The 27,680-nt window shown below is 40.3% G+C and overlaps 2 protein-coding genes across 3 annotated transcripts in view; both read left to right on the forward strand.

The window, feature by feature from the left end:
* LOC114661558 (duodenase-1-like) overlaps positions 1-27,680 on the forward strand; it is a 271,168-nt gene that overhangs the window by 62,323 nt on the left and 181,165 nt on the right. The window lies entirely within an intron of this gene.
* LOC114662713 (duodenase-1-like) lies at positions 10,430-20,638 on the forward strand. Its single transcript, XM_028816344.2, has 5 exons — positions 10,430-10,503; positions 10,743-10,902; positions 17,768-17,903; positions 19,946-20,176; positions 20,271-20,638. The coding sequence occupies exons 1-5, from the start codon at positions 10,434-10,436 to the stop codon at positions 20,448-20,450; spliced, it is 777 nt and encodes a 258-aa protein (XP_028672177.2). The 5' UTR covers positions 10,430-10,433; the 3' UTR covers positions 20,451-20,638.

Raw genomic sequence — 27,680 nt, forward strand, 5'->3', positions numbered from 1 at the left:
TCCAGTATCTCACAGGAAATGTCTGTGGTACAAAAATTCAGATTTCAGCACACTATCAGTTGTCACGCACGCGTGCATGGGGAGTCGCAGAACGACCCGGGAAAGAGCGCGAAAGCCGAAAGCCATATGGGACGGGCAGGCAGCTAACCTTGTTTTCTTTATCTTCCCAGAAAGAAGGAAACGACGGCACCCTGAATCACCTCCCGCTACTCCACTTCCACAGCTTACTTCCCTCTGATGACGTCAGTATCCCAGACTGCACCACTCCTCGTTACCCAGCATTCCTCTGTTCAATTCCGGTCCCCTCTACAAATGTTCCCCCATCAAGCCACATGTTGTTAGCAGTTAAAGCAGTGAATGCACTTTGGACTGTATAACCTAAAATTGAATCTTCTTTACAGTATACGAGGCCGGAAAACCCCAAACCTTTATGCTCTTGTGTGTCTTTATTTTACACAGTAAAGTACACAATTTTTTTATACACAAGAGAATTTTGGTGCACACCAGTGTAATTGCCACCAATTGAGTAGAAATCCAATGGTGCAGCTCTAACTTAGAATATATGTTGCCAAGTGAAGGAGATATTTGTATCCTGAAATGTGATCTATATATTTAGCAGTCCCAAAGTGCACAATATGGAATTTGATTGATATTGAGACCGTCACAAATTTGTATGTTTAAATATTTGCTTTTTTGTAACAACTGTGCCAAAACAATTATTGTACAACAAACCACTAAGTAACATTACTAAAATAAACTTGTCTGACTTCCCTAACCTTCTCTTAACATCGCCTGAAGAACTGAGAATTTATGGCTACCATTTAGATGTAGGTAGTTTCTCCAAGCTATGCCAGTTTTTTCAAAACAGTGCATTTTCACACGATCTGAGGCAGCTTTAGGGACAAAAGCTATGAATTACATTTTCAGATAGTGATTGATATATTAATATAGTGAATGATATATCACACTTTAGGTTTGATCATGATGTTCATGTAGTTGTCAGTGCGAGTAGCTGCTGAGTTAGAGTCAGAACTGCCCCTGAATTTCACTGTGCAAGTGCTATTGGTTCTGTGCTAGAACAGAGAAGGAGTAAAGGGGCTATGCAGATTGGCTGAGGTCTCAAATAATATGGAGTTCAGTATCTCCTGTACTGAAGGGAGCTGTGTGAGTAATACTCTGAGAGGAAATCAACATCTTCTGTAGCGGTTTGTCGTTGAGGATGTTATTTACTTAGTCAGGAATGACCTAAATGTAAAGCTACAGAAACTGTAAAGAAGGGGTCAAATCAGGGTGTTGATACGCGAAACCGGAGGTTTGTGCTGAGCACTAATGCCTTTCCTTCTCTCGCCGCAGAACGACAGAAAAAAAAAGTACACATCACACGTCTGCTTGTTCCTGACCTCACTTCTGGCCCCTACTGATACCCTCACAAGATTTACCTTTGTGCACTTCAAACCCATCCTTCCAGTTCCTTTATATAAAACCAATCAGCCCACTCTTCAAAACTGTCCACTATTGACCTAAGATCAGTCTTTTGAGCTTACTCAATCTCTACAATATATGGGGTGGATTCCCAAACCCTTATCTTGTGCTGTGCTTTCTTTTACAATGAGGAATATTTGAGGAAGTAATAATTAGATTATTAGTGTTAGATTCACAGCATTCCCTAATTGTGTTTAATGGCAATGTTTGCAGCTAATTGGAAATGCTATTTAAAGTGCATTGTGGTAATTCAGTTAACACCTGATTTAACAAAGTGTATCAACATTGTGGAGGACATGGCCCCTGCCGGGACAACCCTTCACTATATGTTCAGGGGGACATGTTCAATACCTACCCCTGGACGCTAAATGGCAGCTCCCCTGGGTTGAAGCGGTGCCTCGGTTTCCCGCAGGGCTCCATGGGAATTGGAGTTGGGTGCAGCCCTGTTGGGTCCTACAGGAGGCCACCATGGGGTGCTGCAGCTGGGACACCTGAGCCCTTATTGGCAGTGTATTCGCCACACCAGGAAATGCAGCCGGAACTCGGAAGTCAACCACCTGGAGCACTTCCAGGTGGACTATAAAAGGGGCCAGCAACCACCACTCAATACCCTGAGTCAGGAGGAGGAGGAGGAGGACAAAGCTTGACGGAGGAGTGATGGTGCAAAAGAGGACTGTGTGTGTTGGTGTTTTGGGACTGTGTTGTGTCTGTGGGACATGGGGAAGACGTGCCACACAGGAGAAGAAAAATAAAAAGTTCCTTTGTTTTTATACGTGCTTTCGGTGTGAGTCTGTGTCAGGTAAGGTGCCTATATAGTGCCTTGTTACAACATAAATTGGTCAACTGAAAGAATCTTAACCTGGCTATTGTAACATGATGGAATTTCCTATTTTATTTTAAATTAGAAAACAATAAATTCACTTTGCAAAGAACAGACAAAAGCTCATTAGATTTGGTCTGACCTTCATTAGAACCATTCGATTAAAATAGCAACTTATCATCAAGGTTGTGTCCATCTGATTTTTGCCCAAATAAAAAACTCGACTCAGGGGAGTAATTTCACTGAAATTTGGTAACCTTGTTCTTTAAGGGAAATTTCCATTGAGATATCCGGGTAACATTTTAGTTTAGGTACTGCAAAAATGCATCTTTTACTCACTTAATCCTAAATCTTCTCAATCCAAAGGCTTCTTTGGGTCTTCATTACACGTACAAAATATCAGTAGATCGGTTATTCATCTCAGTGCAGTGTGCCGTATTGTCATGATAATAAAATGACTTGTTCATATGATGGATTCATAGGTGTTATGCTAAATATGTGATATCAAGAGAAATTTGTATCAGTTAAGTCACCTCAGACCACTCCAAAGTGACGTTTTGTTAGCAGGTTACATTGCAGAGATGAATAAACACTTCACTGTTGCTTTATAAGTATTATAAATATTATGAAGACCCAAAGAAGAGTATATTAAGGTCTTGTTACATAAGAGTAAAGGAGAAATAGACAAATATTTTCCATGACCTCAGCTGCAGATTAATGGACTGATTCAAATGTATCTTTTCAAAACAGTTGAATGATTTAAACTGTGGCCTTGTGTATGTGACAGACCTATGGGTGGAATGCAATCTTTAAAAATACATTACATAATATAAATAATATCATAGGGTGCGGACAAGGACCAGGCTCTTTTTAGTGCATAGTGACATGTCAACGAAACAGACTTTGTAGAGAAATTTGAATTTCACTTCACAAAAAGACTTGCCAACACTAGTCAGCTTCTCAACCAGTCAAATTAACACAATTGATTCTGATGAAAGGTATTTATTATATATATTAAGTCTCATCCCTATGCCATATATTGATCTCATTTCAAACATGGCAAAGTTGCTGCAGGGACTACTACTCCCATCAGTTGCTGAAGCAGACTATTCGATCAGTGGCCACAAAGTTTCAATAGGAGCTTCAGCGAAAAATGTACGTATGTTATCAAAGATTCTGTTTTTGTTTTTTCCTCCACCAGTTTAGGATAACAGTTTAATTTTCTCACTGCTATTATCTTACAGTACAGTCATGTCCAAAAGTTTTAAGAATGACACAAGTATTGGTTTTCACAAAGTTTGCTGCTTCAGTGTTTTTAGATCTTTTTGTCAGATGTTTTTATGGTCTACTGTAGTATAATTACAAGCATTTCATAAGTTTCAAAGGCTTTTATTGACAATTACATTATGTTTTTGCTAAGAGTCAATATTTGCAGTGTTGGCCCTTCTTTCTTTTTCAAGACCTCTGCAATTCACCCTGGCAGGCTATCAATCAACTTCTGGACCAAATCCTGAAAGATGGCAGCCAATTCTTGTATAATCAATGCTTGGAGTTTGTCAGAATTTGTGACTTTTTTTTTGTCCATCTGCCTCTTAAGGATTGGCCACAAGTTCTCAATGGGATTAAGGTCTGGAGAGTTGCCTGGCCATGGACCTAAAATTTCAATGTTTTGTTCCCCGAGCCATGTTATCACTTTTTCCTTATGGCAGTATGGTGCTCCATCATGCTGGAAAAAGCATTGTTGGTCACCAAACTGTTCTTGGATGGTTGGGAGAAGTTGCTGTTGAGGGATGTTTTGGTACCATTCTTTATTCATGGCTCGGGATCAGAGCACCACCAGTGCAGAGCTTGCTCAAGAATGGCAGTAGGCAGGTGTGAGGGCATCTGCACGTACAGTGAGGTGAAGACTTTTGGAGGCTGGCCTGGTGTCAAAAAAGGCAGCTAAGAAGCCACTTCGCTCCAAGAAAAACATCAGGGACAGACTGATATTCTGCAAAAGGTACAGGGATTGGACTGCTGAGGACTGTGGTCAAGTCATTTTTTCTGATGAATCCCCTTTCCTCTCAGCAGAGCATGCTGGGCTTTTGACTGTCCATCTGAAAATGGCAAGGATCTTATCACACAACAGCAGACGCTCTTTCTTCACCTCATTGCTTGATCCTTACAAAGACTGCACTTGATCACACACAACAAGTAAATCTGAGAGAATCTCATTTGAAGTTCTATAAGAGAGGAGCCTCTGGGTCATTCTCTTATTGTCCATTTGAACATGTGAGTCTAGGGGGGTTCTGCTGATGATAAATGGCACACGGTTGACAAGTAAAGGGTGCACCCCTTATTTAAACTAATTCATACCACTCATTGTGTTTTCAATTCTGAGTATATCTTTAATTCAATATGTTCAGCCTTGCAGGAAGATATTTAATTTAAAAAAAAATTGATGCATATTTAGTTTGCATGCTTTGCTCAACTTCGGAAAGATATTTAAGACACAGATTAGTCAGATGAAGATAATCTAGTCTAAGACCACATCCTTAATTAACTTACAAACATACAAATACAAATGTACAGTGCTGCTTACTGGAAAACCAATTACAAACATTTCTAAAGAGAAAAATAAAATGTAGAGCTTGAGAAGTAATATATGGTCATTTTACGGTTTATGGAGGGGTGAAAAAGTGAGTTTTAAACAATTCACTCTAAGGGTATGTAAACCTCCAACTTCAACTGTATGTATGTGTATATGTGTATATATATATATATATATATATATATATATATATATATATATATCCATCCATCCATTTTCCAACCCGCTGAATCCGACACAGGGTCACGGGGGTCTGCTGGAGCCAATCCCAGCCAACACAGGGCACAAGGCAGGGAACCAATCCCGGGCAGGGTGCCAACCCACTGCAGGACACACACAAACACCAAGCACACACTAGGGCCAATTGAGAATCGCCAATCCACCTGACCTGCATGTCTTTGGACTGTGGGAGGAAACCGGAGCGCCCGGAGGAAACCCACGCAGACAACATGCAAACTCCACGCAGGGAGGACCCGGGAAGTGAACCCGGGTCCCCAGATCTCCCAACTGCGAGGCAGCAGCGCTACCCACTGCGCCACCGTGCCGCCTATATATATATATATATATACATATATAGTCACACACTTATGCATGGGAGTTAAAGTGCTCGAAAGATGATAATTCCATGCTAGACCAGGGGGTGGCAATGTACACTAGCCCTTTCTCACTTTCTAATGCAGACCACCTGAATGAAATCCCCCCTGGACAAGTCAATGTCACTTCTGGTTCCAGTCCCAGTGACAGCACTACTGGTTCCGGGAACGATAACATTACTTCTGGTTCCAGCGACACCTCTGTCAGATCTGGGCATGACGACATCACTTCTGGTTGTAGTCCCAGTGACATCACTTCCTCTGACCGACTACATAACAACAATCTTCCTGCCATTAAGAAAGTTATGTTCTATTTTATTTACTACATATATACTGTATCTATATCTATCTATCTATCTATCTATCTATCTATCTATCTATCTATCTATCTATATATATATATATATATATATATTCTGTATGCATCTGAATTTCCCAATGGGATTAATAAAGTTTATCTAATCTAATCAATATAGAGTATATACTATAAACAGCATACTCTGTGTGAACCCAGCCACAGGGGATGCACAAACCAGTGTGTTTCTTCGTGCCGGTCCCAAGCCCGGATAAATGGGGAGGGTTACATCAGGAAGGGCATCCGGTGTAAAATTTTGCCAAATCAATATGTGGACAACAATACAAATTTCCATACTGGATCAGTCGAGCCCCGGGTTAACAATGATCGCCACCAGTACTGTTAGCCAACAGGGTGCTGGCGGAAATTGGGCTACTGTTGGCCAAAGAAGATGAAGGAGATGAAGGAGAAAAAGAGGGGGATACGTGTCTGGAGGCAGGAGGAGAGGAGGAAAGTAAAGAGAGTGGAACTGAGGGTAGGAACTTTGAATGTTGTCAGTATGACTGGTAAGGGGAAAGAGTTAGCAGATATTATGGAGAGAAGAAAGGTTGATATATTGTGCGTGCAAGAAACTAAATGGAAGGGGAGTAAGGCCAGGTGGATTGGAGGTGGATTCAGTTCGTTCTATCATGGTGTGGATGGGAGGAGAAATGGGATAGGTGTTATTCTGAAGGAACAGTATGTAAAGAGTGTTTTGGAGGTGAAAAGAGTGTCAGGCAGAGTAATGATTATGAAGCTGGATGAAGTGATGAACAGTGTACCCAAGGGAGAGAAAGTGGTGATTGGAGCGGATTTCAATGGACATGTTGGTGAAGGGAACAGTGGAGATGAGGAGGTGATGGGTAGGTATGGTGTCAAAGAGAGGAATGAAGAAGGTCAGAGGGTAGTGGATTTTGCCAAAATGATGGACATGGCTGTGGTGAATACGTATTTTAAGAATAGGGAGGAACATAGGGTGACGTACAAGAGTGAAGGAAGATGCACACAGGTAGATTACATCCTATGCAGAAGAGTTGATCTGAAGGAGATTGAAGACTGCAAAGTGGTGGCAGGGGAAAATGTAGTTAAGCAGCAGAGGATGGTGGTCTGTGGGATGACGTTGGAGATCAAGAAGAGGAAGAGAGTGAGGGCAGAGCCAAGGATCAAATGGTGGAAGTTAAAAGAGGAAGACTGCAAGATTGAGTTTAGGGAGGAGGTGAGACAGGCACTGGGTGGCAGTGAAGAGTTACTAGACAGCTAGGAAACTACAGCAGATGTAGTAAGGGTGACAGCAAGAAGGGTGCTTGGCGTGACATCTGGACAGAGGAAGAAGGAAAAGGAAACCGGGTGGTGGAATGAGAAAATACAGGAGAGTATACAGAGGAAGAGGATGGCAAAGAAAAAGTGGGATAGTCAGAGAGATGCAGAAAGTAGACAAGAGTACAGGCAGTCCCCGGGTTACGTACGAGATAGGGACTGTAGGTTTGTACTTAAGTTGAATTTTTATGTAAGTCGGAACAGGTACATTACTTTAATAAATATTATTGTTGACCGACTGTAACCAAGCCAGAGACATTCTTGAAGGGTGAAGACAAAAGGTTAAGATGAGCTCTTCTGTACAGCACTGTACACGCTATCACAGCAGATTAGGCACCAGTCGTCAACACGTCTGATGTATAGGGTGGTCCAGATCTAATTATGCAATTTTTGTTACGCTATAACTTATTCTGTTTATTACATAGAAAATCACCCGAAAAATCCCAGATCATCGAGAAGTGTGTGAACTGACGACATGAAGAATCATCTTCGCGCCGAACTGGAATCGTCCCCGCAAAAATCAAAGTCATCCAGACTATCTGGATCTGCAGAATTAGATCTGGACCACCCTGTACCGACAAGAGACAACTTCCTGCAATGTGCGTAACAGATGTGCTATTGAGAATGAATGGGGGCAGCGAGGGGCGGTTCATCACCAGCCCACATCACAGTCACCTCCACTACAGTATGCTGCCTGCAGTGTCCGCCGCACCACCTCCCCCATTCAACACGCAGCCATCCCAGGCACACTACAATGCTACCCCCCGCCTCCCCGTTCACCCTCAATGGCCTCCGTTCAGCCACAACAGGGTCACCACTTGCAGTGGGGGGCGGGCAGTGAAACCGCTTGCTGCCGGGAGCTGCCAGACGGACACAACACTGCGCAAGCAGCAAAATCGACTCCCATTAGCCTCCGTCCAGCCACCGCTTGCAGTGTCCCCGGGCCGAAGATGACGGAGCGGCAGTTACTGAGGCACATGCGTCGCAGCTGCGGCCCCGTTCATATGTTGTAGGTTGGGTGTCCATAACCTAGGGACTACCTGTACAAGGAGATAAGGCGCAAGGTGAAGTGAGAGGTGGCGAAGGCTAAAGAAAAGGTGTCTGATGAGTTGTATGAGAGGTTGGACACTAAGGAGGGAGAAAAGGACCTGTACCAATTCACTAGACAGAGGGACCGAGCTTGTTAGGGTGATAAAGGATAAAGATGGAAACGTATTCACAAGCGAGGAGAGTGTGTTGAGAAGATGGAAAGAGTACTTTGGGAGGCTGATGAATGAAGAGAATGAGAGAGAGAAGAGGTTGGATGATGTGGAGATAGTGAATCAGGAAGTGCAACGGATTAGCAAGGAGGAAGTAAGGACAGCTATGAAGAGGATGAAAAATGGAAAGGCTGTTGGTCCAGATGACATACCTATGTAAGCATGGAGGTGTTTAGGAGAGATGGCAGTGGAGTTTTTAACCAGATTGTTTAATGGAATCTTGGAAAGTGAGAGGATGCCTGAGGAGTAGAGAAGAAATGTACTGGTGCCGATATTTAAGAATAAGGGGGATGTGCAGGACTGCAGTAACTACAGGGGAAAAAATTGATGAGCCACAGCATGAAGCTATGGGAAAGAGTAGTGGAAGCTGGGTGAAGAAGTGAGGTGATGATTAGTGAGCAACAGTATGGTTTCATGCCAAGAAAGAGCACCACAGATGCAATGTTTGCTCTGAGGATGTTGATGGAGAAGTTTAGAGAAGGCCAGAAGGAGTTGCATTTGTGTCTTTGTGGACCTGGAAAAAGCATATGACAGGGTGCCTCGAGAGGAGCTGTGGTATTGTATGAGGAAGTCAGGAGTGGCAGAGAAGTACGTAAGAGTTGTACAGGATATGTACGAGGGAAGTGTGACCGTGGTGAGGTCTGCGGTAGGATTGACGGATGCATTCAAGTTGGAGGTGGGATTACATCAGGGATCGGCTCTGAGCCCTTTCTTATTTGCAATGGTGATGGATAGGTTGACAGACGAGATTAGACAGGAGTCCCCATGGACTATACTGTTTGCTGATGACATTGTGATCTGTAGCGATAGTAGGGAGCAGGTTGAGGAGACCCTGGAGTGGTAGAGATATGCCAGAGGAGGAGAGGAATGAAAGTCAGTAGGAACAAGACAGAATACATGTGTGTAAATGAGAGGGATGTCACTGGAATGGTGAGGATGCAGGGAGTAGAGTTGGAGAAGGTGGATGCGTTTAAATACTTGGGATCAACAGTATAGAGTAATGAGGATTGTGGAAGAGAGGTGAAAAAGAGAGTGCAGGCAGGGTGGAATGGGTGGAGAAGAGTGTCAGGAGTGATTTGTGACAGATGGGTATCAGCAAGAGTGAAAGGGAAGGACTACAGGACGGTAGTGAGACCAGCTATGTTATATAGGTTGGAGACGGTGGCACTGTCCAGAAAGCAGGAGACAGAGCTGGAGGTAGTAGAGTTAAAGATTCTAAGATTTGCACTTAGTATGACGAGGATAGATAGGATTAGAAATGAGTACATTAGAGGGTCAGCTCAAGTTGGATGGTTGGGAGACAAAGTCAGAGATGCGAGATTGCATTGGTTTGAACATGTGCAGAGGAGAGATGCTGAGTATATTCAGAGAAGGATAGAGCTGCCAGGGAAGAGGAAAAGAGGAAGGCCTAAGCGAAGGTTTATGGATGTGGTGAGAGGGGACATGCAGGTGATGGGTGTAACAGAACAAGATGCAGAGGACAGAATGATATGGAAGAAGATGATCTACAGTGGCAACCCCTAATGGGAGCAGCCGAAAGAAGAAGACTCTGTGTGAAATTGCATTAATTTCTTCTGCTGCTGCACTTGGACTGTCTGAGGGAGTCATGCAATTAAGAATTTCATAGTACTGTGTACTCATGAAGGCAAACCTGAAACTGAAAAATCAAATTGTGGCAACCCCATAATAAGCATAATATTATCGGTATCAAACTAGCTCATATGATTAGCCATGCCTTCTGCCTTTCAAATCAGTGTGCCTGCATTACTCCTGATCAAGCCTTTAAATAACATTTTCTCGTACATATGGGCATCTTGGTGTCTTTTGCTTTACTTAATCTTTCATCTTTTCAATGACTCTAAAACAAAAAAAAAAGAATTAGTACTAATTTTGGAATAAAAGAACTCTAAATCACCTCCCTGTCTAAGTCACTGTGACAGCAGTGTGGTTTGTGGTCAGTTTTCAAACTGCAAACAACCAACCCCATCCCCATATCACTCCCTATAAAACTGAGATCTGAGAAGACAACTTTGTAGAGATGATCACAAGTGGAGCCATGCTATCAGTGTGCGGCTTTGCCATCACAGTCATCTGCCTCACACTGGCAGGTAAGCTAAAGTGAGATATGCTGCTGTGGTTTGACATATTTCTGTTCTTTTAAGGAAACCCAAAACAAGTTCAATTTAAGGGCAAATGCCTTCTAAATTAATTCAAATGTTATCTGATCAAAGTCTCTCCATTTATTGTTCTCTCCTCTAGCAGAGGATTCATTTGGCCAAACCGGTCACACTGATGGAGAGTTTCGGATTCTTATATACACTCACTGGTCTACTTTCTCTTCCCTCAGGTGTCTCTGGAGACAAAATCATCGATGGGACAGAAGCTGTGCCGCACAGCCGACCTTACATGGCCTTCTTGATGGTAAAGGAAAAGACGAAGAGTTTCATCTGTGGAGGGTCGCTCATTCGCCCCAATGTCGTCCTCACAGCAGCTCACTGCAAAGGAGAGTAAGTGTTTTACTCCTGTATGTATATGTGCCATGATAGCACAACATAGCGAGGAAACAAGCTTATTAAGCAATAAGAAGAATATGATTACTAAGAGTAGAATAAAATAATTTAAAAATGATTATTAAATTAAAACAGAATATGCCACTGACTGTCTCTTGGAGGAGACTAGGAAGGACCTTACATCTTTATACCAAATAAAGAAAAAAAATCTTTTTAAGCCTACTTTGAAGTAACATGTATGGGTGCTATTCTTGATAAATTCAAAATTTTCATAAAAAAGAAGCTTCTATGAAAATTTTTCATTTATCACAGTTGCTGCTCTGAGCACAGGGCCACTGAGATGAGCTCTGACCTCATCTCTCCCAAAACTGATTAAGTGGGTTTGATTATTGCTCAGTGTTGAACTTCACTTTATTCTTAATCCACTTGGTGAAGGAAGTGTGCAGCTTGCTCTGTGACATTTCAGCTACATTCTCAGTCTTAAAGGCCCAAACACCAACAATATAACCAGCAAACAAATACTTACTAGTCATTCTTGGTAGAATTAATGGCATTCATTTTCATAGACCATGTTACACTTCCACATGAAATAGCAAACAGTAGCATATGCAGCAATATACAGTAACGGAACCACACAGTTGTTCATGGAAGTGAACAATCAGATCTTAAGAGGAGAAAGTGGCACTCCAGCCACTGAGGTGAAAGGAGGCAGGGGCTCGAGCCCCCCTTGATTAAAAGTAGATTTTTGGTGGCTGCCTTGCTTCTTGTTTGGTTTTTTTCATGATTTTGGTCTTCTCATTTTGCAAGAAATCTTAACAGACACATATTGTTATAAATCCATTGTTCTTTACTGTTATGCCAGAGGTAAACAGGCTTAGGTTTGGTTTCAGTGATTTTTAGGGAATTTCTAAGCTTGCGGTTTACTTTATTAGAAAAACCCATCAAGGTCAATTCCTGAACTATTACTTGTAATTATAGTTTACTTCACATGGTCTAGACTAGCACTCTGATTTATTACATATATTAAGATTTGTGCTCAAAAGAGAGAAAACACAGGCAGTGGCACCTTCTAAAGTGGTTAACAGGCAGCCTTCAGCGCACATACTGTACTTCCCTAGACTGGTAATTCAAGTGGTTGGCATTTCTAAACATGTGATGGAAAGGCACTTGATGCGAGTGTTGTCACAATGGGGGCAATCAGTGGTGTATGGTGGCCCAGAAACATTACAGCCATATTACTGAAAATCATCGCTTTTCTTTTTCTTTAATTATTAAAAGATGTATATAAAAAGCATATGTTTATGTAGGGTGAAAGTTTTACCATATTTGACTCGCAAAGCTCAGAACACAGCCATATTATCGTTTTTTTTTCCTTATTTAAAGAAGTATATAATGAGCATATGTTTAACATGTTTGGTTTGACCTTGTCCCAAATTTAAGTACTGATGATGTACAGAAGATCTACATCCTTTCTTATTTTTATTACTGTAAGAGGTATGAACTGTGGTACTATTCATACCACAGTTGTAATTTTTGTTTTACATCAGAAATAATTTTTCATACTATACTTGTGAATACTGATAATTCCATAAATTGATTGGAGTCAGTGCTAAGGAGAAGGTGCTAAGAGGGAAGGGTGAAGTACAGGCCTGAAATAGTAGGAGCAGGAATGGAATGGAACTCTTTTTCTTCTTCTTCATCTTCTTCTTCTTATTACTAGCCACAGTAGAAAGTGTCAAAGTCATTTAACAGAATAATTAAAAAATACTTTCTCTCAGTTATCCTATGGGTACCTTTAGTGCCATTCCTCTGTATTTGCATGTGAATATCTGTTAATCGGCACTTCCCTCTCTCAAAAATGTTCCCATACAGCATGCGTCTAATACCCTCATTATTTTCTATCCAGTTTTATACTTTCAGTCTTTGAAGGTGAGTCTGTCAGCATGTGTCTTACACCTTAACTAACATCTCTTGACTGGCATTCCCCCTCTTGAGCACGTTACCAAGAAGCCTGCTTCTCAGACTCCGTCATTGTTTCTGAGGTGCCTTTCTCACCTCCTGTCCGGTTTTACACTTGCTGTCTTTGAAGATGACTCTCTCGGCATGCTTCATATGTCCAGAGTTGCCAGGTTCCTAAAAATGTATAGCCCAAGGACAGCTTTAAAAAAACCCAAAGTGTGATTTAGAGAAAATGAAACACAAGAAAGTGGGTTGGGGAGTGGAGGGTGGTAAAGTGTCAGAGCGAGAGGGTTAGGTACCTGACCCGTTGGGGGTCCTATCTGAGATATTTCAGGGTGATAGAGTGGGTATATAGCATCACACAATACGGAGTGGGTATCCCCTGGTTCCCCCACATACAAGTGCAAAAAGCAGGGTAAGGAGTGAGAGAAGGATGAAAAACATGATAAAAAAATCATTGGAAAGGGGTTGATAAATAGTCTAAAATACCTTGTTGTTTGTAAAAAAAAGTAGTCCAAAAAAACAAAAACCCACAAAAGCCCATTTTATTCCCATGAATCCAAAATAGTCCAGTTTGATGAGAGCGGCCGTGGACCTGGCAAAACTACACAAGTCTTTAGACCTTCTTCTGCGTCTCACACTCGCATTTCCTCTTTTGTCGCATCACCAAAGTGAAACTGACCAATCAGATTGCTCAGGGGTACTGGACACACAGACCTTAGTGTTTAAAAAAATTGAAGATTATTACTAGTATTATTATTGACACAACTTACATATTAAAACATGCCACTCATGCAATTAAAGTTTCATATCCTTTTATGCCTGGAATTACACTGTTTAGATTATAATCATAATTATTAAGAAAATCTGATGAACACTATGACTGCTACTTTTTACAGAATGTCATTTTTTTCCAAATTGTAAACAATACAAAAATACAAACAAAAACAATTTAACTGTGCCAATGTTTTTATTCAATCATTACTTTGCACAGTAGACTCTCAAAAATACTGTATATTAACACTTTATTACGATATTAACTTAAACAGGATGTTTCTGCTTAGATTGATTTCAACTTTCCAGTGTAATTACATGTAAATTAAAAAATTATATAATTGTGGGATACTCCAGGAAATTGAATTTTTCTTTCTACTGTCAAATGTAACTTTTTAAATTTTTGCTACAAGAAATGTCTTGCAAGTGATGGTGTATGCTAAAGAAGGACATTGATTAGTAACATAAAACAACATCCTCAGGTGCAATAAATGAGGTGACTCTCCACTCATCGAAATATAAAATACACTCACATCTTGGTATGTCAGTGTGGTAGTAATGGCCGTCACCCGCTGGGTGACCCAAAACCTCTATGAGAAGACAGGCAGGAGGAAGTTTAAGTCATAAACCATTTATGCTCTTCGAAGAGGGAGCACTCCTATTATGGAATGCTGTAACTAAACACACACAGCACTCTGTAACAAGATGCACACCTTTTCTGCTAGATGACGTCTTTTTTATAGATAAGTAAAAGGTACAGAATTAGACTAACACTAACATCATACAAAGTTTATTATCCTCATTGGCTGCTGCCAGTAGCTAGCCGGACACAGGGCAAAATGAACCATACTGAATTATAAGTAAACATGGTCAGCAAAAACTAATGTCCAGCATCACATATTTGGTTTGTCATTTTCAGCTCCTTTCTTTAAAGGCTGAAGGCAGCTGCCTTTCTCATACAGTAAATAAACATATACTTTACTGCTGAGAGCCTAATGTAGTCTTCTTGCATCCTGTCTCAGCTGCCCAAGGTTACCTGGAAATGCTTTTACATTATATAGTGAACTTTGCTAAATGTGCTTAATTACTTTAAGATATAAAATCAAAACTTAACAACTATTAAAAAATATAGTAACAAGACAAATTAATTACCACACCATAGCAAATCCTGACAGTATGGAAAAAAGGCAGAATGCCAGTCCATTGCAAGACACACTCACACACGTACCCACATCCACTCATTCGAGTCCACAGTTAACCTGACACACATGTTATTTTACAATGTAGAAGGAGTCTTTATATATACTGTTAAATAAGGTAAAACATGTTTTTATTTTAAACCTTCTGCAAAAGTAAAAAAATTAGGTTCAGTTTTTTTTAATGATGCACAATATACCTAGAAGTCTTTTACAGTATAAACATTGTAAAAAGGAAAACCCAACAAAGTAAATGAGCTGGGGCACTACCATTGAAAAAATGCACAAAAATGGAACATGACATCACACACTCCTTGTAATCCTTCCTAGAAACAGCCTAGCAGCTCTGCATCACAAATATCACCATTAAAAGATGTATATCTTAATAAATGTCTTAAAAAAAAACAAAGAACCATTCTTACAATTAAATTCATTGGCTCACAAAACCACCAAAATGAGGAAAGACAAATTCCAGAGTATCACAATTTTCAATTAACAAAAACTTTCGAGAGTCACTCTCCAGTTTAGCTTGAAATTTCTTCAACATTTTGATATTTTGAAAAAGAAAACTATATTTTTCCTTCTGCTTGATATCTAAAAATTAACAAATAAAGTAGAAACTAACACTTTTTCTGTGTAAAATATTTGAAATTTACAGCCATAGATACAAATGGCAAGTTGGCTAATAACAAGGCAGTCGGCATCAGCAGTCAGCACAGATTCCTGCAGTCTTTTTTGAGCAGCTCCACACACATTGTTATTATTATAGGGTCATTATTACATGATGGTCGAACTTTACGCACCTTTCCTTTGTTTTGTTGTTTAAACGTCTTCCCTGTTGCCGTGGCCTTGACCGTCTCTTATGTTGCTTTTCACTTGGCAAATAGTTTGTTTGCCTTGACAAATGGTGTGAAAATAGTTAGGGCTCAGTAAGATGCATCATCACAGCCTTAGACAGTGTTTCCTGGGTGTTTGAGTGAAATTTTTCTCCAAACATGGAACAGAGTTTAGAAAATACTTGCTGTTTACATCAACAGCTATCCACAGTTGGATGCCCGGTGTGACCAATTTGCTTTACATGTACTGAGGGAAAGGGCATCAAGTGTTAATCAATGGTTATGTTCTGCCATGGCATATACCAAATGATGCAGTTCTGCACAAAAGTGTGCCAAAGTTTCAGATAAAGTGGCAAAACCATCATGTATGCTAAGAAACAACATTAACACAATGATTGATGAACTTTTAATTACCAGGACACTGCAATATAGCTCTATTCATATATGATAAATAATGAACGCTGTCAGAATTAGTAAGAAATGTATTAGAAAGCAAGTCAACAGTGTAAACAAATTACTTTATTTTGACCAGCAACATGACTAAAAGTCCTAGAAGCAAGTCATCTTCCGCTTCTTGGAAGTCACCATTAGGGAGGACTTCACCTGGGGAACACATACTGCTGAGGTAGTGAAGAAGGTCCAAAAGAGACTCTACTTCCTGAGGGTTCTCAGGAAGAACAGCATTCCTGAGAAACTGCTGGTGTCCTTTTACTGCTGCACAGTAGAGAGCCTCCTGGCCTACTGTCTCTGTGCGTGGTTCTTCAGCTGCACAGTAGCACAGAGCAAAGAGCTCCACAGGGTCATTAAGGGTGCCCAGCAGATAGTCGGCTGTCCTCTCCCCTCACTAGAAGAACTACATAGTTCCTGTTGTCTCAGGAACGTCAAGAAAATTCTTTCCATCACACCCAGGACATGCATTGTTTGAATGCTTGCCTTCAGGCAGACGTTTCAGATCCATAAAGATTAAGACAAATAGACTGAGAAACAGTTTCTATCCTTCAGCCATCACCATGCTGAATGCTGCTAAGTGGTCAATCTGACCTAGTGCTCCTTCATGTTTACAATACAATACACTCTCATGTTTACAATGCAGCTCTGAGTCAACATTGGCTATGGGACAAGTGCAATATAAAGTATGTATGAATGGAAAATGTTAGTTTTAACGAGTAATTGTTTTGTTTTTATTTTATTTTTGCACTGGAAAATTGCACCTAAATTTCGTTGTACAATGTCTCATTGCTACAATGACAATATAGATTTTGATTTGATTTGATCTCGTAAAGTGCAGGCTTAGAAGAACATGTGACGTAAATATAATGTGTTTCTTTGCACTGTCCAAGCTTGATTCACCCAACACTTTTGGTAGTTGGTGACTGTTTGCGCTGCATGGGTGGCAGAATGTCCATGTAGTGTCAGACACCTTGTAATGAAGAAAAACTTTCAGGGCTGCAATCCACATCAGCGCCAGAGTCTACAGGTTCCATGACATCCAATTGATTGTCACTATCTGGACCACTGTTATTATCATTAAAATATTCATTTTGCAACATATCTAGTTGTTCCAAAACATCAGCAGCTTTATACCCTTTTTGTGACGACATAACTACAGACTGTCTATGTATTGCACTATTAATGATGGCAGCAATGTAGCAGATAACTGAGACACGCCATCATGTTGGGTGTGTTTATAGTGGATTTATACTGAGGTGCAAGTAATATTGTACATCATGCCTTGACAGTCTCAAAGAGATACAACTTAACCCATACCTCACATTCAAAGTGCTAATCTGGCCTTGACGCATTGACACACCAACATCATTCCTAAGAACAGTTTAGTCATGGTTGTCCTTTAACTGTAGAAAAGTCTTGATTACATTTTGAATTAAGTTTTTTTTTGCCACCATCTGTTCTCTGCTTGCCTTTGTTCAATTTAATGCCCTGCCCTCCTTTTATTTTTATCATTTACATTCTCAGAATTAACTGCTTATGACAGCTCAGCTGGGATCACTCTAAAGCAGTCACTCTGTTACTCAAGGCTGAGTCACTGCCCCACAACTCATCCATGACTCACCATAATCTTTTTTTTTTGGTCAACAGGAGCTTCATTTTGATTCTGGGGGCTCATAATTTCTCAAAAAACGAGAAGTCCCAACAGGTAATACCTGTGCAAGAAATGATCCCACATGAAAAATTTGAAGAAAAAACCCTCAAAAATGACATCATGCTTCTGAAGGTGAGTGTCGCAGTGGGCACAGATCAATTCCACTGCTTCAGATTTATTCCATTCCTTCTGGACTTTCAGATATCTGAGAATTTTTTGTCTTCTCGATCTTGATAGCACATGACGTCTTCTGATATGATTTCATTTGGATTCCTAGTACAATAATTTTAAAATGTGAACGTGTATTGCCGGAAAGGACACTACTGTAGTGCCTCATATTTCAAAAAAGTCTAGCTTTGAACGTTCCAGAGATCAAATACTAAATTCAAAAGAAATGTGATCCGGAGTTCAAACGATGCTTCAATGTTCAAATTGTGCTTGCAATGAAAAAATGCACCAACAGATGGCACTTACACAGCAAGCATAAACATAGCCATTGTGTACAGTCTTAGTGTTAGTACACCAGCTGTTGTTGACATACAGGCATAATCCCCAACCCCATTTCTTCTACTGGAGTCTCCGGTCCTGTCCTACCGATGTACTGTGCAGCCTGCTAACCCCATAGCTGTATCCAGAAAGAGTGAATGAAGCCAGGTCTCTTTAATTAGCAGAATGCAAATGTCCTTAATGATCTTATTCTTATTTGTTAGGGATCTTGTGTTGGTTAGAAAAATACCAGGAAGAGGTGGCTTGTGTGGTCGCCTCCGTAGCCTCGTCAGCTCGTCTGCCCTGAAATCCCACTTCTGCATGGCTATGACCTCTGGGATGTTGTGGAAGCAGAGAAATTCAGTTGTAACTGTCTGCTTGCTGCATAGTCCTATTTTTTGGGGATCGTGCCAATTATAAACGTTGTTCGCCCAACAGAATATCATTATGTCGAACAGCAACACATACACAAAAGGAGAAACAAAGCACCAAAAGGAAGAGCACCGAGCCCCTGCGTCTATGTGCACTGCCATACATTTCATTTTATTGTACAGTATTTCCGTATTTTATTTACTGTTTTCATGTTTTGATTTATTATTTAGGGCATTTAATTGTATTATTTTTACCTTAAATTATGTGTATTCTGCGGTGGGTTGGCACCCTGCCCGGGATTGGTTCCTGCCTTGTGCCCTGTGTTGGCTGGGATTGGCTCCAGCAGACCCCCGTGACCCTGTGTTTGGATTCAGCGGGTTGGAAAATGGATGGATGGATGGATTATGTGTATTTGCTGTTTTAGTTTATTGAAATGGGTATTGTTTGGGTTTTGGGAATGGATTAATTCACTTTCCATAATTTCTAATGGGAGAAATTGATTTGAACTTTCAACAATTCAGAGTTCAAACAGCCTCCTGAAGCGAATTAAGTTTGAAATACGAGGCACCGCTGTAGATAAAATTTAACAGAAGGAATGGCTTCCAGACCCTTACGTTTGCATATTATTTTTTCCTAAACATTTTAACAAAAGGAAAAATAGATTATAATAGTTTGGGGAACCTTCTGGCAATCTCCATATAATTGAAAAACAAAACAAAGTCAATCACGGCAAAAGCATGACAATGTCTTTCCTGTTGTGAGTCCTGAGCTGGACTAACTCCATGATACTGGCAGCCCCAGTTATGAGGTGTGCGAGGCGGAAGAGGAGGTGCATGGGAACCGGCAGTGATGTCACTCAGAAGTCCACTGCTGATCACTGGTTCTGCAGGCAGAATGAGAGGAGAGGCATTAGGTGGCAGTGCCAACCCTCAGCACTGAATGGAATTACTGGCTGATAAGCCCTGAAGTTGTCTCCCAAATGTATATGTATGACAACATGAACAACTAATAATGAAATGAAAAGAACCCCACTTGCTTTTCTTGTCAAAGAATATTGTTAAAGTGAAGATGGGAAAAGAACTTTCATACTGACCACCTTAATACTAAATCTACTTGCATGCTGATCCAGACAGCCATACAAAGTCCCACTATAGCTAGTGTATGTGTGTTGCTACTTCTAAAGTTCTTAAAACTGAAATAAACTCTTTGGCCTTCTATTTCATTCTGACACTGTGATCATGTTTTTATATCCATGTCAAGTCCCAGTGGTGTAACATCAGACTGACTTTAGCCTGTCTTTTCTTCTTTATAAATAGCTGAAGTACAATGCTACAATCACAAATGAAGTGAAAGTAATCAACCTTCCTAGCAAAGATGACCATGACTTTAAGCCTGGCTCCATCTGCTTGGTGGCAGGGTGGGGACGCACTGCCACTAATGGCAGAGTCAGCAATACACTGAGAGAGGTGAATGTGAAGATCCAGGAGTACTGTGATTCTACTTCACTGATCTGTGCAAGAGGATCAGACAGAAAGGGGACCTGTAGTGTAAGTAAATAGTATTTTTCTGTTCACAAAAAATAGATGACAAAGTTTGATTTTCTTTATCATTATCTATCATGTATATTTCTTTTTATTTCAGGGAGACTCAGGAGGTCCACTAGTTTGTCAAGGAAGAAACAACGTCCCTACTGCTGTAGGAATTGTGTCTTATGCCAGTAGTGAAAGTTGTGAAAATCCTCAGCGGAGTAATGTGTACATCAAGGTGTCTGCACACCTTAGATGGATTGAAAGTAAAATTGCTATTAGCTCTTCTGCTTAATGTCTCATCCAGAGCCAAAATAAGACAACTGCTACTGCACTAAGCAGCAATCATATATTTCACTCCCGTGTTAGCACAGAGCTCAGTAGCACAAGGAATGCTGGATGACTTTACATTTGTCCCCTTAACCTGAACCACCAGTACATGTAACTGCTTACCTGCTTTAATAAAGTCTGCAATGTAATGAAGGACATGTGTGACTTGTTCCTAGAACTTCAGATTCTTATGGACCAAAAACCTGCTAGTGTTATCTATCTGACGTAATGGCCACACCCACTGACCTTTAAGATTTCTGATCTTAACTTATCATACAGACTGACCCGTAGGATTCATAATTTTAACTTTGTGTTTGTTTGACTACCAACCTCATCTGATTCTGATGGTTCCTTATTACCAGACTGCTTTTTGTTCAGAGTTGTTTTGGAAATAGCAGGGAACCAGGTAACTGATTGATGGTCACAGAGAGTTTTAAACTACAATACAGTAGGTTCAGGGCCATTTATGCAGTTAGGAGTAGAAAGGAATTGTCCACCTTTATTGTCCAGTCTGGAATGGTAGACACTAATAACAGGCTGATTGTAATTGGCAGCGGGCAGGCATTAGGATTTGGGGGTGGTGATGGTGGTGGGACTAAGGATACACATACAATACACTCAAAACAAAAGCAAAACATGAAGCACTGCTCTTATGTGACTAATTACTTCACATCTTCTGTAGATGTCTCCTTACTTGGTCTTCTGTTATGGAGAGTCCATACTGATGGATGGTCATAGGTGGAGTCAACACTGGTCATTCCAGTTGAGGCGGTAGAAGTTGTTGATATAGTAGGAATGATGTGGGGAGACTGGTCATTGGAAGAAGATGATAGCAGTGGGGAGGAAATTTAATAAAACACTGGTTCAAGGCATTAGCTTTGCTGACATCCCCTTCTAGCAACTGAGCCCTGGATTACTTGAGTCCCATAGTTAAGCACAGTCCAATCCTGATGTCCTTCATGTTATTCTTTATTTTAGTTTATTTTCTGTTTCAGCTTAAGCTTCATTTCTTTCACTCAGCTTTTTCTTTAGCGTTGTGTGTCCTTTGTTACCGGATGATGCAACTTATCTTCCTGGGTAAAGAGCATGGGCAAATCCCGACAACCATTGTAGTAAAAATGTAGTACATATAGTAACACCTGGTCAGTATGGTCACCTGCAGCCTCTCTGGGGTTTTCAGTATTATTACTGTTAATTGAGAATTGGCCACCATGCACATTGCTCATCCGTCTCTACTCACTTCTTGTCTAAAAAAGACATTAGATTGAGGGTATTCAGCAGAGGTGCTTAAAACCCTGAGAATTCAGTTCTTTTCAACAATAGTAATTGGTTAATAAGCAGGAAAATGTTCCTTCTCACTCCCTCACAAATAGAGGAATACAACTTAATGAAACATTGCCCTTAACTTGATTTCAAGTTACATTTTTTTGCAGTAACCCATTTGGAGAAAAACAGAAGATGTCTTTTAAAAGTGAGTTTTTCTCTTCAGCTGGATTATTACGAAGTAGATATTATTTGCTGTTGTTCATCTTGGGTCTCCATAGACTTCTATTATATCATTCATAGGGTTCAGAATTGGTGTCAGCTCGGCTAAAGTTTGAGGAGACTCCTTTAGCTCAGGCTCGTAGAAACTGATTCTGAAGGATGTTGTAATCCAGAGGTTGCAGGTTTGGGACTGGTAACTGGCAGTTTCCACAGTGCAAATCTGCAAAACGAGAATGCTTAGCAGAAATGTATTCTGGCATGCCACTTGGTGGGGATTCAGTGCAACTGGACAAGAATAACCCTGGGTGGAGCCACAGGTAACAAGAAAGAAGCAGCCCTGCATGTCGGTGAAGAAAAATGAGAGTGTGGATGGAGATTGGTTTCATTTAAAAATGCTGTTTTTACAAGAAAATGTAGAAGTGTGAAAGTAGCCTCCATCTGTGAGTCAATTACAATAAAGAACTAACCTTTTCTCTTCTAAAACAGCAGTGCTGTGTTCACTGCACCATAAACACACTGATCAAAACAGCAGAAAAGCTTTTTAGCTTGTGTTTGTGCTGCAGACTTGACCAGGGATATTAGCAGTCTGTGACGCAATATGCTGCATGCCCAAATATTATTGTAAAAATTAAAGGTTAACCAGGAGATAGTCCATGAAGATGGAGATATAGTTGTGCAAGGCAAAAAAATCAAAAATGAATTCAACAACTAGAATGAAAAGTACGAGACGTTAGTCTACAGCAAAACAAAGTGAAATTAGAAGGACAAACCAAGCAAGGCAAGTTTAAGGGGGATATCATAGTTATGGGGGACTAACTATATAACTACTCAAATATTAATTGGCTAACCTTGCAAATAGCGGACCACAAGAACAGTAATTTTTAGACATAATCAGTGACTGTTTTTTTAGCACAGTATGTTAAAGCACCAATGCGGGCTGTCTCCTGTCTAGATTTCGATTTAGTATCCTCTTATATAATACACTACCGTGGCTGTCCGTTTGTCTCTCTGGGATTTTAAATCACCTGAAGTTCGCAAACCTGTGGTGGGTTGGCACCCTGCCCGGGATTGGTTCCTGCCTTGTGCCCTATGTTGGCTGGGATTGGCTCCAGCAGACCCCCATGACCCTGTGTTCGGATTCAGCGGGTTGGAAAATGGATGGATGGATGTAGTTCACAAACCGTTTGACCTATTAAATTGACATTTGGTTCACATATACTATGTGACATCTACTATCCGCTTTCGGGGTGATGATTGACCTCCAAGGTTATTGCTCCTTTTATTTTTATTTAATTTTATTGTAGAATCAACTCTCGGCAGTGGCCAGCAGGGCGGCTGTACGGCGTATTTGTACGGGCGCCGTTCTCATCCCTACCACCTTCGCCGTCACTTCCCCTACCTTTTCATATCTTAAATCATTCTTGAGGCAGATTGAAGACATAAGTGCCAACTTAAGTGAAAAATTAAGGAAAATGTACTAAGTAATTGCAACATAAAAACTGATTTAATCAGTTTTAATGGCAAAAGATTCAGACGGAAGAAGAGAAGAAATAGAGAAAAATCAGGCCACTAGGGTGGAGAAGAGAAGAGCTGCTCAGGAAGCAGCAAGGGCTTCAACCTCTGAGAAAACGAATGCTAAACATACAGAGAAAGAGGATGGAAACTAGGAATGCTGAAGTCAAGTGTATTCACTGCATGTTATCGTGCAGTATGATGTTGCTGGTTTTGTAACAATCAGGATAGAATTGAGGGTGCAGAGGTGGTTGGACCACTAGGGGAAAGTCTTCACATTACAAGATCTTTTCAAGGAAGCAAAGAATAAAACTGCTAAGTTTTTTTTTTTTGTTTGTTTTTTTATTCTTTGTTATTTAGTATTGCTTAATCTTATTTTTATATTTCTATTTTTTTTATAAACTTTTCTTTCTTTATCTTGTAAAGCTACATCATTTGTATGAAAATGTACTATATAAAAAATGTTGTAAGTTTAATTTTAAAGTCTAAGGAAGATGGAATGGGATAAGCTTTTAAGTGCGGAGACAGATGAGGAGCAGTGGGACAGGTTTAAGAACATTTTACATACAATATAATGTAGGACAGGTACTTAACTTAAATTTGGAATTAGAGGGAAAATAAAAAAAAAAAAATTAAGAAGAATGTTAAGGAAGCTATAAAGCAGATAGAGAAGAATGTAGCAGATAAGGTGAAAGACAACCCAAAGAGATCATGTCAGTATTTTAGTAGTAAAAGAACAGTCAAGGAGGAGGTGAAGTGCATCAAGAATAACAAAGGGGAATTAAAAAATAAAGATAGTGGAATAGCAGATGCTGTAAACTCACATTTTTCCAAGGTCTTCACATGTGAGGAAGTAGATGACATCAATGGGGTAACAGGAACAACTAAGGCGGCTCTGAGGGATTAGAAAATTTTAGAGGGAGAAGTACTGCTTAGATTAAATAGGCTGAAATTAAAAAAATCACCAGGACCAGATAATATTTATCCTTGAGTTCTTATGGAGGTTAGCGAATTCATAAATAAACCCTTGACACATTTATTTAGAAAGTCATTGCACACTGGGAAATACTGAAGTACTGAAAAATGTCACATATTATCCCGTTACATATAAAGGAGTGAATGGGCAGATCCAAGCAACTATAAACCAGGAAGCTTAATGTGCAACACTAGAAAATTAATGGAAGGAATTATTAAGGATAAGATGTGCAATACATGGCAACAACAAGAGTTTTTACGGAAAAGTCAGCATGGGTTCAGAAGGGGGAAATTGTGTAGTAACATGCTGAAATTCTATGAGGAAGCAACAAAAGGATATGAACAAAGTGGAGCTTATGATATTATTTATCTTGACTTTCAGAAAGCATTTCATAAGTGTAACACATGATGTGGGAGTTGTTTTTAGATGGTGTGGGATATGGCCGGCCATTCATCCCGGCAAATACCCCCAGGCCGCTAGATGGAGCCCTCCTTGCAACGTGGAGATGCCCTGAATTCCAGCAGGGCATCATGGACTATGGAGTTTTAATACACAGCCCTGCTGGATAACGTCGTGGCCGCCAGGGGACGCTGCAGGGAGACACAGACAAGTTTATTTTCCATACAGCCTGGAAGTAAATCCTAGTCACATGGTTGGAAGAAATAAAGTGCTTCTGGGCTGATGAAGAAAAGAAGTTTTTACCTGACCCGGAAGTGATAGAAAGTCACATGTACTGAGGGACAGAAACACTTCCGGGTCACGGACTATAAAGGACTCTGGGAAATCCCAGACGGACGAGCTGAGTTGGGAGGCAGGGTGGCTAAGCGTCTGGAAGTGGAGGATTGTTTATTGGTTATTGTTTGCGGATTTATTGAGTATTGTGGAGAGGAGGGTGCTTTGTGCACTTATTTATAATAATAAATATTATTATTGGACTTTTATCTGATGTCTGGTCTGAGTGTTCAAGGGGTCAACAGTGCCTCAATTTGTCACAATAAGTACAAAATTGGCTAAAACACAGGAGGCAGGGGGTTATGGTGCGTGGAACCTTATCAGAAGTGGCAGATTTTAAGAGTGGTGTCCCACAGGGGTGAGTGCTGGGGTCACTGCTGTTTTTAATATATATAAATGATTTTGATAAGAACATAAGTATCAAGCTGGTTGAGTTTGCTGATGATACCAAGATACAGTAGGTAGATTGGCAGATAATCAACAATCCGCTGAATCATTACAGTGAGACTTGGACAGCATTCAGGCTTGAGTAGATTTATGGCAGATGAAATTTAATGTCAGTAAATGTAAAGTATTACACATAGGAAGTAAAAATGGGGGTGGTCTGAAAATGAAGAGTACACCTTATGAGAAGGAGTCATAGTGGACTCAACAGTATCAACTTCCAGACAGTGTTCAGAAGCCATTAAGAAGGCTAACAGAATGTCAGGTTATATAGCGCTCTGACATGTTGAGCACAAGTCCAAGGAGGTTCTACTCAAGCTTTATAACACACTGGTGAGGCCTCATCTGGAGTCCTGTGTGCAGTTTTGATCTCCAGGCTACAAAAAGGACTTAGCAGTGCTAGAAAAAGTCCAGAGAAGAGCAACAAGTCTGATTCCAGGGCTATAGGAGATGAGTTATAAGGAATGATTGAAACAGCCAAGTATTTCCAGTTTAAGCTAAAGAAGACTTAGAGGTGACATGATGGAATTGTTTAAAATTATGAAGCAAATTAATTCAGTGGATCGAGACTGTCATTTTAAAATGAGTTCAACAAGAACACGGGAACACAGTTGGAAACTTGTTAAGGGCAAATTCTGCTCAAATATTAGGATGTTTTTCTATACACAGAAAGCCATATACATAAGGAATAATTTATCAAGTAGTGTGGCTGGTAGTAGGACTTTATGTACTTTCAAAACTCAACTTGATTTAATTTTAGCTGATTGGCCTGTTCTTGTCTAAATTGTTCTAATGCTGAAATGTTCTAATCTTCACTAGGACCTACTTACAAAAAAAGCAAAGTACAAAAAAGAGAACTCACATATTCATGTATTTATAGTGAATAACAGTGATCGCCTCTACTTCTGGACCCTCAGATCCTCTTCTTTCTCAAACATTCTTCTCTACTAAATTGTATCTTTTTTCTTTATTGTATGGTGACTCTGGTGGTCCATTGGTGTGCAAAATCAAAAAGGCGAACAACTGTGGGAGTTGTGTCTTGGGGAATTCCAAGTAATTGTAATGGACTCAAGTCTAAATATTTATGTAAAGATTTCCACCTACCACCAGTAGATCATCAGCACTCTAAACAAAATCCCCCAGTAAAGTCTGCACTGATCTTTGGTTCAGTGAATGGAACATTAAGCTGGGCTCATCAGACAGCTGCTCTGAACATGTCTTCTCTAAAATGATTTCGAAAGATGATAGCATACATGCATTTTCTTTTGACTTCAATTTTGAGTGCAGCAGCACTCCTGACTGAGGAAGTGGGCTGAAGTTGTAAACAGATTTATGATAGGCTTCTTATCAGAGGGTGGTTCCACTCCAGCTCCTTCCTATAGAAATATCTTGCACTCTTGTCACTTTACCTCAGGATCAGCCTATTTCGACAATTTATCACAACAGTCATGGCATTTCTGCTGACTCACCTCTGTCCTTGCTAGCAGAAGTGCTTCCTGAATCAGATACCACATTTCCCCCAACCACGTACTTTTGCTTTCATTTCTTACACACTCTGGGTGGACATTCTGATGATGATATTCCTATTCATTGTTTTTATTTTCCACAACTCCATCAATTCCGTGCTGCATTGTGTACTTCTAAGAAGATGAAGGCCACTTACTGTGGCTGTTTCTGGAGATGGACATCTGAGACAGAACTCTGTTAGCAGCATTTCTCAGACTGAAACAAGAGATTAAATTTGAAAATAACCAAATTCATATTTTTCCTGATTTCTCACCTTCAACAACTGCTAAATGTGCCACATTTTACAGCATTAAACAGAGCTTTTCCAAAGCCAAATTCAGATACAGCCTCTTGTATCCTGCTAAATTGAGAGTAGATATTCAAGGCAAGTTCTACACTTTTAGTTCCCTGGATGAAACAAAAAAAGAACTAAGAAAATTGATTACAACATTTTTTGAAATATAATCGTGAGTCATATCATGTCATGGCAAGGCAAAGAAGATTTTACCTGCAATTTGGCCCATTCATAATGAGACTTTT

The sequence above is a fragment of the Erpetoichthys calabaricus genome, chromosome 12 (assembly GCF_900747795.2).
Source record: "Erpetoichthys calabaricus chromosome 12, fErpCal1.3, whole genome shotgun sequence".
Taxonomy (NCBI): domain Eukaryota; kingdom Metazoa; phylum Chordata; class Cladistia; order Polypteriformes; family Polypteridae; genus Erpetoichthys; species Erpetoichthys calabaricus.

Bases quoted from the DNA above. Each gene is read 5' to 3' on its own strand.
- LOC114662713 (XM_028816344.2), top strand. From the start codon at position 10,434: ATGATCACAAGTGGAGCCATGCTATCAGTGTGCGGCTTTGCCATCACA. The intron at 10,504-10,742 runs GTAAGCTAAAGT...CTCTTCCCTCAG, and splicing joins CATCTGCCTCACACTGGCAG to GTGTCTCTGGAGACAAAATC. The intron at 17,904-19,945 runs GTGAGTGTCGCA...CTTTATAAATAG, and splicing joins ATGACATCATGCTTCTGAAG to CTGAAGTACAATGCTACAAT.